The following is a 15,362-nucleotide window of genomic DNA, read 5'->3' as shown; positions in this document are numbered from 1 at the left end:
ACATCACGGGATTTCCACAAACACTATCACTCCGCTGAGATGCTGTTGCTAAGCAATGACTTTGACAGCTGTATGACAGCTGTACAACCTGGAATTAGGTAGAAATGAACCCAATACCATTCGCCAAACATGTAGTCTCATCTTCAGAGTCTGACCAAATCGGACTGAGCCATAAAACCTCCGCAATTAAAAACAAAAAAGCTGCTCAGTGTTGATGACAGTTTCGGAATTTAGTGTAAGGAGCTGGGGAATTAACTGCAGGCTGTGCAGCGAGTGGGCGGAGCTCATTACTCTGATGTAGCAACGAGCTGCTTGTTAAGGAACTATAATTTGGCGGAAGGAACTACTAACATTAAAACACATTAAATGACACGTTCACGGCCCAATTTATTAATTTCTTACTTTATTTATTTAACTGTTGTATAAAAGCAATAGAACACTCGAGATAGTGTGATATCGCGCATAACATTGCGGCTGTGATGATCTATGGCACTCGCCTTCAGTTCGTGCCTGCGACCAAATCACAGCCGTAATGTTATTTCACGATAACACACTCCCTCTTGTGTTCTATTGTACGGAGCCCCGCTGGCGACAACCTGTATAAATAAAAATAATGTGTGGCCACGACTTAGTAAGGCGTGGGAATGAGATGATTAAGTCGTGGCCACGACTTAGTAAAGCGTGGGAATGAGATCCTAATGCGTGGCCACGACTTAGTAAGCCGTGATCTCGTTCCCACACTTTACTAAGTCATGGCCACGACTTAATCATCTCATTTCCACGCCTTACTAAGTCGTGGCTACCCGTTAGGATCTTGTTCCCACGTGTTAATAAGGCATGGCCACACATTATTTTTATTTATACAGGATGTCATCATCAGGGCTCCGTACTATTGCTTAAGTAGATGTCAACCGATGTTATTCTACTCTGATAGCTGTGAAGGAATTCTTTCACGTCGAATTTATATACTATTTATATACTCAGTTTGGACTCCCACATTGTTGTGTGTTTGGTGTTCAGCCATTCCGGACACATTCTATGACAAAGATGAAGTGACACATCTTTCTATAGTGAGCTGAAGTAACATGAATGCCAGGATTTCTGAGGTTAATAATCGTCTGTATGGCAATAGCGAAATTTGTTTTACATACTACCATTTCTTGTGAAAAGGGCCTATTAACAGAACTTTAGGCTGCTTCCTATTTCTCCTGTTATATCAAATACATGAATGCACAACGCCAGAGGGCATCTGCGAGTGAATGCTAAATGAATGGGGCTGAATAGAGCTAAATGACTAAAAATGAAATGTTGAAATAGTTTCTGACCATTTGTCCAAGACACCCTCAGAAGACATTACTGTGTGGCAATTCTCCTCTGTATACTTTCTCTTTTTTTTGGTTCCTAGACATATGTTCCTGCTACAGATGGAGGAATGGTGGCCTTTGCTGCAAGTAGAGAGCAGCAATAGCAAAGACCAAACACTGTATTTTTTCACATACTGACCACACAGACAGTGATGCGCTGTACTGGGAGTGAATTTATAGACAAGGATTTTTTTATTTTTAGCACGAACTCACCTGATTTGTGCTTGGTGTTACTAAAACTATGGCAACTAGCGGTTAGCTCCAGTTTAGAAATGCCTACAGGTGTTTAGTGACCAGCATCAAGACACGACTCCTAGTGTGAACGCAGCGAAAACTGCATTAGCTAACATGATTAGATGGTAAACCATTCTGGATAAGAGCGTATGCCGTAAACATAGGCTAAGTTTCCCCTTTAAAAAAACTGGTTTAACAAATGAATCCTAGTAAGGACGACTACAAAAGCATCTGGTGAGAAACCTCAAAAATCTTATTAATATTATCATATTTTGAGGTCTCTCAAGTTTGTTTTTACAGTGTGGTAGTAATAGCAGGAGCAGTATTATATTTGATGTATTTGTTATTATTACTATTATAGTTGATGGATTTGTGTGTTTGGGTTGGTGTGTGTTACAGAACGGTTCCATATGAGCTGAGAGTTTTCACTATACTTAAGTGGTTACAGCTGCCTGATGATCAGCGGTAAGTCTAAGTCATTGTTACTGCCACACCTTACATGTTTACTGCTCTGTCACACAGCTTATCAGACTGTTATATCCATTTTAAACCGATCCACTGTTACAGAACGACAGACTCTGCCCTTAGACTGACAACAAGATAAAGCCATAAACATGACCAAGGCCAAGTGCACTGGTATATGATTAAGGCTTAAAAGTCAATGATGATAATTATGATGATGATGATGATAATGATGATGATAATTATGATGTTGATGATTTTCTTCCACTGTGCATAAAGCCATTCAGTCACACTGGGTTTTCCTAAATATAATGTTTTCAAGCTACTGTTAATAAAGGTCATTTTTAATGTTTGCTTTAGTAATTTGTTTTAATTCTGAATATATGTTTTCACTGCAGACCAGATTTTTTTACTTTATATCTGGAAGAACCGGATTCCTCTGGGCACAGCTATGGACCTGTCAGTGGGGGGGTGAGAGCTTCTTTCACACACACACGCACATGCACACACACACACACACACACACACATACACACACACACACACACACACACACACACACACACACCCCTACATTATCTAAGCTGCTTATTCTGGGTCGCAGGGGGTGCTGGAGCCTATCCCAGACCTCACTGGGTGGAAGGCAGGAAACACATTGGACAGGTTGCCAGTCCATCACAGGGCAGACAAACAGACACATACAGTCACACACACATTAGAGCTTCTATCCGCTGCCAAAAAAGAAAAAAGAAATGAAAGCAAAGGCATCCAGATTTCATAGGGTGTCCCGGTGCTTGACAAAAACTGGTTGTGTCTGGCTTTTAGCTGAGTAATTAGGTTTCTCAGTGCATATGTACTGCACATATGTACAGATTACTGACATAATCTGATTTTCTGCAGTTATCAGTTGGCTGAGACACATTCGACGCTGCTGTAAAACATTTTATGCGGTTATTAAAAGTATAATAAACTATGATATAATCATTGAAATACACTGTCTCATATGGCTTTATTGCTGTAATATTGTGCTCCCATGTTTGCATTTCTTACAGCTAAAGTCCATGGTAATCTAAAACCTTAAGCAGGTCATATTACTCCCACAACTACAGTTGCAATGTTTGCCATGATACTCTCAAGTTAAACAGATCAAAATGTACAAATGTGTAAAAAATACTATATTTTCGCAAAATGGTAAAACAGGCCAGTTAACCTTGTTTATGAATGAGAAAAAATGTAGGTGAGATGATGTTTGCTCTTAACGTTACATTCAATCTAGCAGTGTATTTTATGAATCTGGACTAAATCTCAGATCTGCTGGGTTTAATTTGCCAACCCAAAACAAAAACACAAAATCAGGAATAAATCAATGATTTGCGGCCACAAAGAGATTTTTGACTGCCATATTTTAGTGAGTCAGGTCAACAGGAATTTACCTCCTGAATCCTGAAATTAATGAAAGGCCAGGAGATGTTGTTACTAATACTTGAGGTATTCATGCTTCATGGTTTCTTAGTAGAGTGTAAGGACATTGCGGTGGTCTGGGGTCCATCCAGCTGCTGTTTTTCTAAACAACAGCAGCTGGGGTCAATCCAGTCTGATATGCTTAAAATAAGTTAATGCTTTGTTCCACATGGCAACATTGTCTTTTATGATTACAAAAAACTTGGCTGAAGTCACTGTTTCGATATCAGAGATATTTGTTTGCATAATATTCTGCAGTTCCTCAGGAAATGCTTTAAGGTTTGTAATTTCATTTCTTCTGAACTGTAAGCTCTGGCACTGTCCCACACCACTGCTCTTTCAAATTACTGTTGCCCAGAAAAATAGAACTTCATATAACACTATATATATATATATATATATATATATATATATATATATATATATATATATATATATATATATATATATATATATTTGATGTCTAATTAATACAAATTTGTTTTTTGCCAAATTTGTCAATTTTAGTAGCGTTTTATTTTTCTTTTAGCCCGCAGCTCACACTGTGTGAGATAAATGAACTCCTAAAACACACTAGCACATTTCTAGTACTTTCTATTAGCCATTCAAAATATAAGTAACATTATTTGCTCCTTACTGAAATAAGCTGTTGCTATTTAAAAGCTGCACTATGTAAGATTCAAGAGAAAAAAGGCTAAATTATGGCATGCGTGCACTTCTGCAAGTCAACCTATAAAGCCTGAAATATGTTAAAAGTCAGAGGTGTTGGAGGTTTTTTGGGACCATGTCATACATCTTCACGTATTAACGACATGCACAGGCTCAAAAAGAAGATCCAGCTCAATGTTTAGGTATCAAATGCAAAATCAACATAATACTGATGAAGATACAGACCACTGAAGTTGTGTCGTCATTTTGTAGTGGGTGCCATGCTCCTACACCCGTATTTCTCTCTGTGAAGAATTAGTGGAGTTTCAAAAGTCACCTCTGTCGCATCAAAAATGTTTCAAAGCTGATCCATTTTGTCCTACAAACATTCTTCTCTCGAATATCGCTGGATTGTGAATTACGAGATCCATAAAGAGTCAAAATGTGAACATTGCTACATGTGAGCTAATGTTACTGCTCACTGAATTGACATCATTAGACTGGCAGCCTCCTCCAAAATTATGCAAACCAGCACACTTTGACAGTGTGGCAGTGTATCTCTGTGTACAGACTGAGGTCAGAATAAAAGGAGCAGATTTCCCTGTTGCGTAATGTAGGTTATGATGCTGTTCTTCATCTGATACTCCCTGAAACACGACATTCATTTATTCATCATCATTAACCGCTTAATCCAGATAGGGTTTGCAGTCTGAATCACGACAGATCTTTCCTATGTCTTCATAGCTCGCTTTGAAAAACTCTGCAAACTTACCTGCACCATCAGAATATCCTAATTATTATTTTAATGCTGGTAACATTGTCTGATGAGGACATTTGCCAGCTACTTGTTTGAATTTTCCCATTCTACCTTAAATGGTGCAGCAGTTACATTCTGAACTGCTGTGCCATTTAAGGTGGTACAGGAAAATTCAAACAAGCAGCTGGTGAAAAAGAAGCTGACTTCAGCTTCACAGAGAGTTATAAGGTATGATATGAGCAGGTTTCTCTATTTCTGCTTGACAGCTGAGTAACACTACATTAACATTAACTTATTTTTGCTGTTCCACAGAACCAGTATTGTTTTGTCCTGTTTGCTAATGTTTGTGGCAGTTAATCACATCTGCTGCACCATTTAGGGTGGAGTGGGAAAATCTGGGGAAGAAGCTAGTGAATAAGAAACTAACTCCAGCCTTGTAGCTTTAGCACTGGTAGAATTTGAGGAGATTTAGGCTATTAAAATATCCTACTTAGAGGTTTTATGTACAGAGTGATCTATATTATGCATAGAAAAGAACTTATAAACTCTTTGGCCATAGCCTGCCTTACTTTCACGTTGCTTAGTGACATGAAGTTGATGTGCAGCAGCATTAGCTTGCATTTGCAGGCCCAAAGTGTTATTACACAATTTTTTACCTGAGAATAGCTCAGCCAGTTTGCACCGAAGTCCCTGTAGTAACTGAATAATAAGCCTGGGATGTTAAGGGGTTAATTTCATAAATAATAATACAGTCTCTGAAGTCTGGTGTTGGTGTGCTCTGTCTTTGATCTGCTTTGATTCAGGTCATCAGTGCATTACAAGGAGTGGACATGGTGATTGGGCAACTGATGAATGGCTTGAAACAGCTCAACCTTCATGAGTGTGTCAACATCATTGTCGTAGCTGATCACGGTGGGTTAGTTTTTTTATTTCGCAACTACATTACATACCATCACATTCAGCTCTGTGGCATAGACTCACATCCCTGATCACATCCCTGATGTGAGATCCATAGGCTGACATTCCAAATCCTTGAATTATGTCTTGGGCCACTTTTCCAGACAAAATATTTTTCCTGTCATGCTAATTCTGTCTGCTGCTTCATTTTTAGAGACCACCGGCTGTAAACAGCAAATGCTTAATACACAAACAATGGGCTGGATAAAAGCATCTCTCTACATTGTTGAACATGAGTAACAAGAGATTTGCTGTTTTTTTTTCATTGTTGCTCCTGTTAGTGCTTTACATTTAAAATGAATGTGTTTGCCATCAAATTTCAAAGATTGCTCCTAACAGACATAACAAAGATGCACTCAAAGCTCCAGTCAAACACAGTTTGTTTTATCAGGCCAAGAGAATAGAACAGCACACCACTAAAGTGTGGTTTGTGAAAAAACATTCTCTTGCCTCCCAAACTGGTCAGTGACTACGCAGTGCATTGCTGTTTTCTACAGAACATGATTTTACAAACTTTCCATCCAACTTTCTGTTTATTCAGTGCAGGGTACCTTTGGAAAGGCACTGTTTGAGTAAATGATGTTTATAAAACCATAAGAGCCACCAGGGGGAATCAGTGTCTTGTGTCATTCAGAGCCTAAAAATGAAAAGAAGAGATGGACTAAACCCAGTTACCTGATCGTGGTTGACTAAAATTATATCTGTTGGCTAATTGTATTTATTTTTTTTTGAAATTGTAGATGTATTTCTTTTAATAAGCTGAGAAGCATGATGTCTTGTTCAGTCGTACTGAATTAAAATTGCCAGTGGACAACATGATCTAATTGTGATAGTGTTGAATATTGAAAGTTACATGAAAAAAATGACATCATCTTGTCTGGAAAGATGAAAAGGATGAAAAATAAAAATGTAATAGCAAAGCCACTTTCCATTTCTTATTTTTATTGTTTGTGTGGTGTGTAGGTATGGTTGAAATCAGCTGTGACAGAAAGGAAGTTCTGCAGGATATGGTGGGTGACATATCGCACTTGTATGTGTATGATGGACCATTCGGGCGAATCAGAGCGAGGGACAAAACAATGACCTGTGAGTAAAATCTAACAAAGACATGCACACACAAAAGCACACATATATCCAAAACATCACTGGAAATTACCTTATACCCAAAACAAAGCAGTTTTAAAGATGTACTCCAGTGGCAAATACCTCGAATTTTCAATGGATGTGGAGTGCGGCTTATGTACAGCGCAGCAGGACATGACAAATAATATTCAATATTCGTAAAATGTGAAGTGGCCGTTGTACTAAAACCTGAAGAAATGGCCACCACATGTAGAGATAAAGACAGTTACATATGAAAAAAACAAGGAGTGGGATATTCCAGTCATTTCAAGAGCTCCTTAGTTTTATTTTTGCTGTACCAGGTATTCCAGGACCTCCCATGAGCCAGGAGGATATATGGTTTAGATAATCAATCAATCAATCAATCAATCAATCAATGAGCCTTTATTTAAACTCAGAGTACGTTGAAGGAGACCCTCATTTACAGTGTAGCCGAGCCAATACAGAGGTCAGGGATTGAGAAGTTAAATAGTAAAGCATAACAAATGCTAAAAAGTAATAATTATCATAGTGGTAAATTAAAAATAAATAAAGAAATAAATACACTAATTCACCCTGGAGATTTCAAGACATCTTCATCATTCATCATTATCGTTTGACTGATAATGGTGAGCTTGTATACAGCACCAAAGCAACCACCTAGTAACACCCTAGCAACCACCAGCAATATCACAGCCACCACCTGACAACACCTTATTAGCCACATGGCAAACCATAGCAACAACCTGGAGCACCATAGCAACCACCAAACAACAACATAGCAACACCAGGTTGCAATCACTCCACATAATTCTGCATTTTCTTCAGGAAATGCAAGTTTCTAGTTTTACTGTGACTTTTATGGAAAATCTGAATTTGAAGCCTTTCAGTATTATTGAATAAGCCTGTTAGCCTCTTAGCTGCCAGCTGACCTCATCTAACATGGGCAAAACATAGGTTCAGTTATGGAGAATATAAAGTGTGAACCGGATAAAAAGAGCCTACAACTTCAACCAGTGACAAAGCGTCCAACAATAACAGGCCTTTCGTGCTGTGAAGCGATGTGGAAGTGCTGCAGGGACATTTTGGATGGCACCCATTAAACTCTAGGCAGAACAAAAAGGGCTCAGTGAACCGCACAAATCAAGCTCAGACAAAAAGCTTTACAGCATCAAACGTACTAATAACTGCATGAATGTTGGTATAAACACTCTTAAGAAGTTTATGTTTAAAATCAGTGCCTCATCTAAAAGAATGTCATCACACCTATTAGATGAAATTTGACACTGGAGTTCATCTGTAAGTGTCTCCGTTGCCCAAACACACACTGTATGTGATCCCAGGAGGATCTGTGGTTTAGATAATCAATCAATCAATCAATCAATCAATCAATGAGCCTTTATTTAAACTCAGAGTACATTGAAGGAGACCCTCATTTACAGTGTAGCCGAGCCAATACAGAGGTCAGGGATTGAGAAGTTAAATAGTAAAGCATAACAAATGCTAAAAAGTAATAATTATCATAGTGGTAAATTAAAAATAAATAAATAAATAAATAAATAAATACACTAATTCACCCTTAAGATTTCAAGACATCTTCATCATTCATCATTATCGTTTGACTGATAATGGTGAGCTTGTATACAGCACCAAAGCAACCACCTAGCAACACCCTAGCAACCTCCAGATATAATATATCAACTGGTTAGCAACATCCAAGCAACCATCTGGGATAGCATACCAACCACCTAGTAACACCCTAGCAACCATCGGAAATATCACAGCCACCACCTGACAACACGTTATTAGCCACATGGCAAACCATAGCAACAACCTGGAGCACCATAGCAACCACCAACAACAACATAGCAACACCAGGTTGCAATCACTCCACATAATTCTGCATTTTCTTCAGGAAATGCAAGTTTCTAGTTTTACTGTGACTTTTATGGAAAATCTGAATTTGAAGCCTTTCAGTATTATTGAATAAGCCTGTTAGCCTCTTAGCTGCCAGCTGACCTCATCTAACATGGGCAAAACATAGGTTCAGTTATGGAGAATATAAAGTGTGAACCGGATAAAAAGAGCCTACAACTTCAACCAGTGATGTTCATCTCGCAGTTCTTCGTTTGGTCACTTTTCATAGACAAAGCGTCCAGCAATAACAGGCCTTTCGTGCTGTGAAGCGATGTGGAAGTGCTGCAGGGACATTTTGGATGGCATCCATTAAACTCTAGGCAGAACAAAAAGGGCTCAGTGAACCGCACAAATCAAGCTCAGACAAAAAGCTTTACAGCATCAAACGTACTAATAACTGCATGAATGTTGGTATAAACACTCGTAAGAAGTTTATGTATAAAATCAGTGCCTCATCTAAAAGAATGTCATCACACCTATTAGATGAAATTTGACACTGGAGTTCATCTGTAAGTGTCTCCGTTGCCCAAACACACACTGTATGTGATCTTCCACACAGTGTTGTTATGAATGATGTGCTGGAGTTCAGATTTTCACTGTTAAACTGGAAGACCACTCTTGAAGAACATTAGTGCTGAATAATGAGTTCGGGGAAGCACTCTGAAGTTTTGCCTTTCAGAAACTCCCTCTGGCATGCAGAAGGGCAAGGAGTCAAAGTTAAAGACAACACACCCCAGTCTGAAGGCCAACTGCTGTCTTCCAGTGAACGCAGGGTTAAGCTCACCATGTTATGTGTTTACTTTCCACATGGTTTCAGAAGAATATGGTGTGACATTCAGTCCTTGTTCTCATTTCCTCTGTCAGTTTTTCATTGTTTGAAATATGCTGTCATTACTTTGGACAGACGTCTGTTTCTTTGGTATTTTAGGAACAGGAAAGTAAAATATCTCTTTTGTCAGAAGAAAACCTCATCTGCATTTCTGATGTTTTTCAGTTTTTGCCATAATTTGAAAATACCTTTTGCTCTTTATGTGGTCATGATAAATGGACTAAAAGAAATGACCTAAAATGACTTTGAAAGAAATCTGCTTCCATTGACTTACATTAAAAGTAAAGTAGTTTTTTTAGGTTTTTCAAGTTACCATTTTGGAGATACAAGGTTTTCTTCCGACAACAGCGATATACAAATTTAGTGTGGACATTTTTATAATAATATTACAATATTGATACAGTACTAATATCCAAAATGCCCCAGACAAATTTTAAATATGGCTCAATTAGAAACAAAAAAAGCCTGATTATTTTCTTTATTTGTATGACCAAATGTGTGTATCTAGTGCACTTTGGGTGCCAAGTAATTGGCCAAAATTTGTTTAATTTGTGCAAAGAAATGAAAAAACAGTGTGTTAACACTTTAGCTCTTATACAGAGTGAGTCTGTGTGTAAGTCTGAATTGTGGTTTGTGTTTGGACGTTGTTTTGCAGTGGATGCTGCGGGGCTGGTGGCCAACATGACAGTACGTGAATCTTGAAGAAGAACTCATCCCTGCATGTTTACTGTTCTTGTCTCCACAACAGAAAGGACTGGCAAATACATGTCAACAGAAGGAGTTTCTGAAAAAGTGATCAGTTTACAATCACAAAAAGGCCTTTCTGATGAAGCAGCATCATCACTGAGTACACTGACATCAAACTTAATCATCAGTCTCTCAGCTGTAACCAAATACAACAAAGGAAGCATCATTTGAATTTAGTCATGACAACAGTGTCAGACTTTGATGCTGGAGGGCCACAGCACTGCAGGGTATTGTGTTAACCTGCTGCAACACAACCTATTGAAGTCATGAAGGATTTGGTAATGACTGATTAATTAAATCAAGATAGTGTTTCAGGGAAAACGCTGGGGTTAAACGGAAACAGTTGTGTCTCTCCAGGTGTGAAGGATGATCAAATGTGCCATACAAAGTGTGTGTGGCACTGTTTGCATGTTGATGTTGCTGTCATTCCTTAGTATAACTATCATCATGTCATCAAGCGCTTTCCTAGAAACACCTAGCTTGTAGCGTCATTCACTGGTCACTGTATTAGGAAGACCTACATTGTACTTTAGCTCACAGGCCACTTTATTAGAAATGCTACATTTACTCACTGGTCACTTTATTAGAAAAACATACCTTGTACTTTCACTCACTGGCCAGTTTATTAGAAACACCTACCCTGTACTTCCACTCACTGGCCACTTTATTAGAAACACCTAATTTGTACTTTCACTCACTGGCCATTTTTTTAGAAACACCTACTTTGTACTTCCACTGACTGGCCACTTACTAGAAACATCTAGTTTTTGCTTTTACTCACTGGCCACATTATTAGAAACATCTACCTTGTACTTCCACTCACTGGCCCCTTTATAAGAAACACCTGCCTTGTACTTTTACTCATTGGCCACTTTATTAGAAACACCTACCTTGTGCTTTCAGTCACTGGCCACTTTATTAGAAACACCTACTTTTGGATTTCACTCACTGACCACTTTATTAGAAACCTACTTTTTGCTTTCCTCTGGCAGTTTTTCATTGTATAAATAATATGCTGTCATTACTTTGGACAGACATCTGTTTCTTTGATTGACACGCCTCCCTACATGGGCATCCAGTTATTTGTCATCTTTTGCAATTCTAGGAACAGGTCACATCACATCAGTAAAAATGGAAATAATGTATACAAATTTAGTGGAGACATTTTTATATTAATATCACAATATTGCTATGGTACTACTATCCAAAATACCCCAGAAAAATATTACTTCATTAGAAAAAATGCCTGCTTGGCCAAATAATTGGCCAAAATTAGTTTTTGCTTTCACTCACTGACCACTTTATTAGAAACACCTCCTTTTTTACTTTCACTCACTGGCTGCTTTATTAGAAACACCTACTTTTTGCTTTTACTCACTGGCCACTTTATTAGAAACACCTACTTTTTGCTTTTACTCGCTGGCCGCTTTATTAGAAACACATACTTTGTGCTTTCAACCTCTGTCCACTTTCTCAGAATCTCTTACTTATATTTTTTCTTACTGGCTACTTTCTGAGATCCATTTACATTGTATGTCCCCTGCATCTGTATATAGTTACAGACTGTAGCCAGTGCTTAGACAATTCATCAGCCCCCGTTAACCCCATTCATCATTGGTCAGTTTTATGCTACAGAACGGCTGTTGATCAGACAATTGGGTGATCATTTTCAATGTGGTGACACTGATTTGAGACCACCGTACCTGGAATGACACAGCAGTGTTGCTGGGGTTTTACAAACGTCAGTGTCGCTGTTAGGTTGAGAATGGTTTACCGCAAAAAATATCCAGCCAAGAGCTGATTTGTGGTCAGTAACTGAGCATTGATGAAGGGCTAGAAGATGACTGACACAAACTGTACACCAGCAAGATGGAGGTAAAAGGTAGGGTTTTCTAATGAAAAGGCCAGTGAATGTTTATTATGTGTTTCTATATGTAATGTATGCATATATGTACGTATATTATGTGAATTGTTTTTAAGTAACATGCATGTATATCGCATATATGTATGTCTATAGTGTAAGAAACCTGATCAGCAGATAAAGGCCTACCTGAAGCATCACCTGCCCCAGCGTTTACACTATATTAACAGCAGACGCATAGAGGACGTTAGCGTGCTGGTCAACTCTCGCTGGCTGTTCGAGAGGTACAGTGCATTTACTGATTTACTCTTACCACACAAACACCTCCCTGTTTGCATGATTAAGCATGTTGTGTTTTCTGGTTTTTGTACCTGTAGGTATTCTGGTTCCCTCACATATTGCACTGGAGGAACTCATGGCTATGATAATGATGACCCCAGCATGCAGGTGTGTGTGCTTTCTCTGACTTCTTGTTGTTAGTTCTTGCTTGTATATCTCTTTTTGTCTCTCTCTCTCTCTCTTATTCTCTCTTGTTTCTCCCAGGCTATGTTTCTGAGTTATGGACCCAAATTTCACTATCAGACCGAAGTTGAGCCGTTTTCCAACATTGAGCTCTATAATCTAATGTGCGGTGAGTGAAAACTCGTGAATGTACCCTACTTTCTGCAAACAACTTGCCCTTTTTAAGCCCTATTTGAGCTGGATTAGTTTTAGCAGAGGAGGTCCAGTAATGTAATTAATCAGGATTGTGACTGGCTGATTTATATGGGATAAAGTGTCTGTGTAATTTCTGAAAATTAACCCTCGAAGCCCAGAATGAAGTGATGTAGCCTAGACGTTGACGTCAGTGCTTAGATTAAAATGAAATGGGTCCAAACAAGCAGCAAAAAGAAACTTACTGTTATTGTCAGATTGAAGAGCATTAGGCTAGTAAAACAGGCTCATTTAACTTATTAAAAGGCACCAGTGTAATCTAAAACACCAAACCACTCTGAATGACTTTGTTTACATCTTAACAACTGCATTGTGCAGACATTTTTACCAAATTTCCCTTTAACACTGATGTGAATGGCTTTATCCCGTATGAATCACCCAGTCAAATTCCTTACAAATTATACACATTACAAATTCATTACTGGTAACATTAACGCAGCTGTATGTAGGGATAATTCATTTTGGATAATTCATTCATTGTAAGTGGTACTTTTTCGAAGTCTGTGGGTGTGAGAACAACTCCCACGCTGCAGAGAGGATCCTGCACAGCATTAGAAGGTTTTAAAAGGTCATAAACAGGATTAGGATGGGGTGTTAGGTCTCCTACTTATGATATAGTGCCTTCCATGGATTTAGTTTGTGATATAACCCTTTAATGTTCTGCCCAACCATTTGGTAGAGCACATTTTGAGCCAGGGGAGCCTGAAAAATCATTTGAGTCAAACCAGTCTAGTTCAGTTCGCCATTTTCCAGCTGCAGTTTTGAAGGATTGTTTCGTGGTACAATGTAATTCAGGTATGAAGGTCAGTAAAAATGCCAAGTGATGCAATTGTCTAAGACGGCAGCTGGAAAAATCATTTGAGTTAAACCAGCCCATTTCCAGCTGTGGTTTTGGAGAATTATGTCATGGTATGATATAGCTGACTCAGGTATGAAGGGCAGTTAAAACAGGGCAGTAAAAAAACCTAGAGTCCAGTTCAGATAAGTACACTCACCTCTCCTCACCTCTCCTCCAGATGTTTTGGAAATCACTCCAGCCGAAAATAACGGTACCCATGGCAGCCTGAACCACATGCTACGGTCGCCACCATACTCACCCCAGTATCCGCTGGAGCAGAGCTCACCCGGCCAGTGCCCTCTGACCAGCCTGGAGCCCACTGACCCACTGGGCTGCTCCTGCCCTGTACTGGTACTTAGTCTCATTCAGATAATCTCCATCACTCACTTACAGTCACTGTCACTGACTTACTGTGATATCACTGTTGTATGAAAATTTTGTATTGAAACTTTATAAGAGAAGAAAATAGTGTTCTTAATACCAAAAAGGTTTGCTTTTGGTCAAAATTTGGTCAGTCAGTTTGTCATTAAATGATCACAGATTGTAAAGAACAGGTAGCATTTTGGTTTTTCTCCCCAATTTAGTCAGATCCATTTCCACCTGCTAGCTAAGCCTACCCCAAGACATGATGCTACCAAGCTGGGAGGGTGATGGTTAGCACATGCTTCCTCCGAGACACGTGAAGCATCACTGCATGCTTTCAAACTGCTGCTAACAGAATCATTAGACAGCTCAACATGGTTGGAGGAGAACAGAAACTACTAATTCTGTTACATCAGCTAACAGACACCTGCTTTTGGTTAGCATTGTACTGACTGATGGGGAGAAGGAGGACCATCCTACTTTCCCAGAAAGAGCAAGAGCAGTTGCACTGTCTTGGATTCCTGCTGACAGATGGCTGTGGCATTACTGGTGTAATAAAAAAGTATTCAACACTGTCAAACACTGTTGATGCAAGATTCTCGCAGGGTCAGCGTTTTAAATGTATAATTGCAAATGTTAAAAGTTTATCCTGAAAAAAAGTTACTATAGTTACATATCCTCATTTAGCATGGCATCTTACTGGGCACTTAGTCAGTGATTAGTAGGTGTACCAGACAAAATGAGTTTGAGGGACAAAGTAGATGTACCTAATAAACTGACAACTCTGGGCCACAAAAGACGAAGCTCCTCACTATTCAAACTGTAGTGTCTTTCTATTACATATTATTTTACAAAAAAGATGCAAAAAACAGATATTTCTCTGTTCTCAGTGTTACCTCGACAAACCACTGTGTAAATAAATCATTCACTGAGCATAAAGTTATTTACCTAGTGCAGAAAACAGCGACTGCTCCCACCTTTTAGCTTTAGCATTAACTTCTGTTCTGGATTTAACCCACAGTGGCTATATATATGTGAATATATATGTATATTGTGCTACAGAATGTTACATGTAGACACTGAATACTGTCTGTTATTGAGACAAAGTA

The 15,362-nt window shown here is 38.8% G+C and overlaps 1 protein-coding gene across 1 annotated transcript in view; it reads left to right on the top strand.

The window, feature by feature from the left end:
* Positions 1 to 15,362, top strand: part of LOC118812122 (venom phosphodiesterase 1) — a 60,416-nt gene that overhangs the window by 20,091 nt on the left and 24,963 nt on the right. The window contains exons 10-18 of the mRNA XM_036576863.1: positions 1,998 to 2,063; positions 2,459 to 2,531; positions 5,730 to 5,838; positions 6,847 to 6,969; positions 10,386 to 10,417; positions 12,495 to 12,622; positions 12,716 to 12,785; positions 12,882 to 12,969; positions 14,069 to 14,241. Of these exons, the coding sequence (XP_036432756.1) occupies positions 1,998 to 2,063; positions 2,459 to 2,531; positions 5,730 to 5,838; positions 6,847 to 6,969; positions 10,386 to 10,417; positions 12,495 to 12,622; positions 12,716 to 12,785; positions 12,882 to 12,969; positions 14,069 to 14,241 (862 nt within the window). The remainder of the gene's footprint in view (positions 1 to 1,997; positions 2,064 to 2,458; positions 2,532 to 5,729; positions 5,839 to 6,846; positions 6,970 to 10,385; positions 10,418 to 12,494; positions 12,623 to 12,715; positions 12,786 to 12,881; positions 12,970 to 14,068; positions 14,242 to 15,362) is intronic.

Source organism: Colossoma macropomum, unplaced genomic scaffold (genome assembly GCF_904425465.1).
Source record: "Colossoma macropomum unplaced genomic scaffold, Colossoma_macropomum, whole genome shotgun sequence".
Lineage (NCBI taxonomy): Eukaryota > Metazoa > Chordata > Actinopteri > Characiformes > Serrasalmidae > Colossoma > Colossoma macropomum.
The sequence above is the reverse complement of the archived record's forward strand: the minus strand, read 5'-3'. Positions and strand labels throughout refer to the sequence as shown.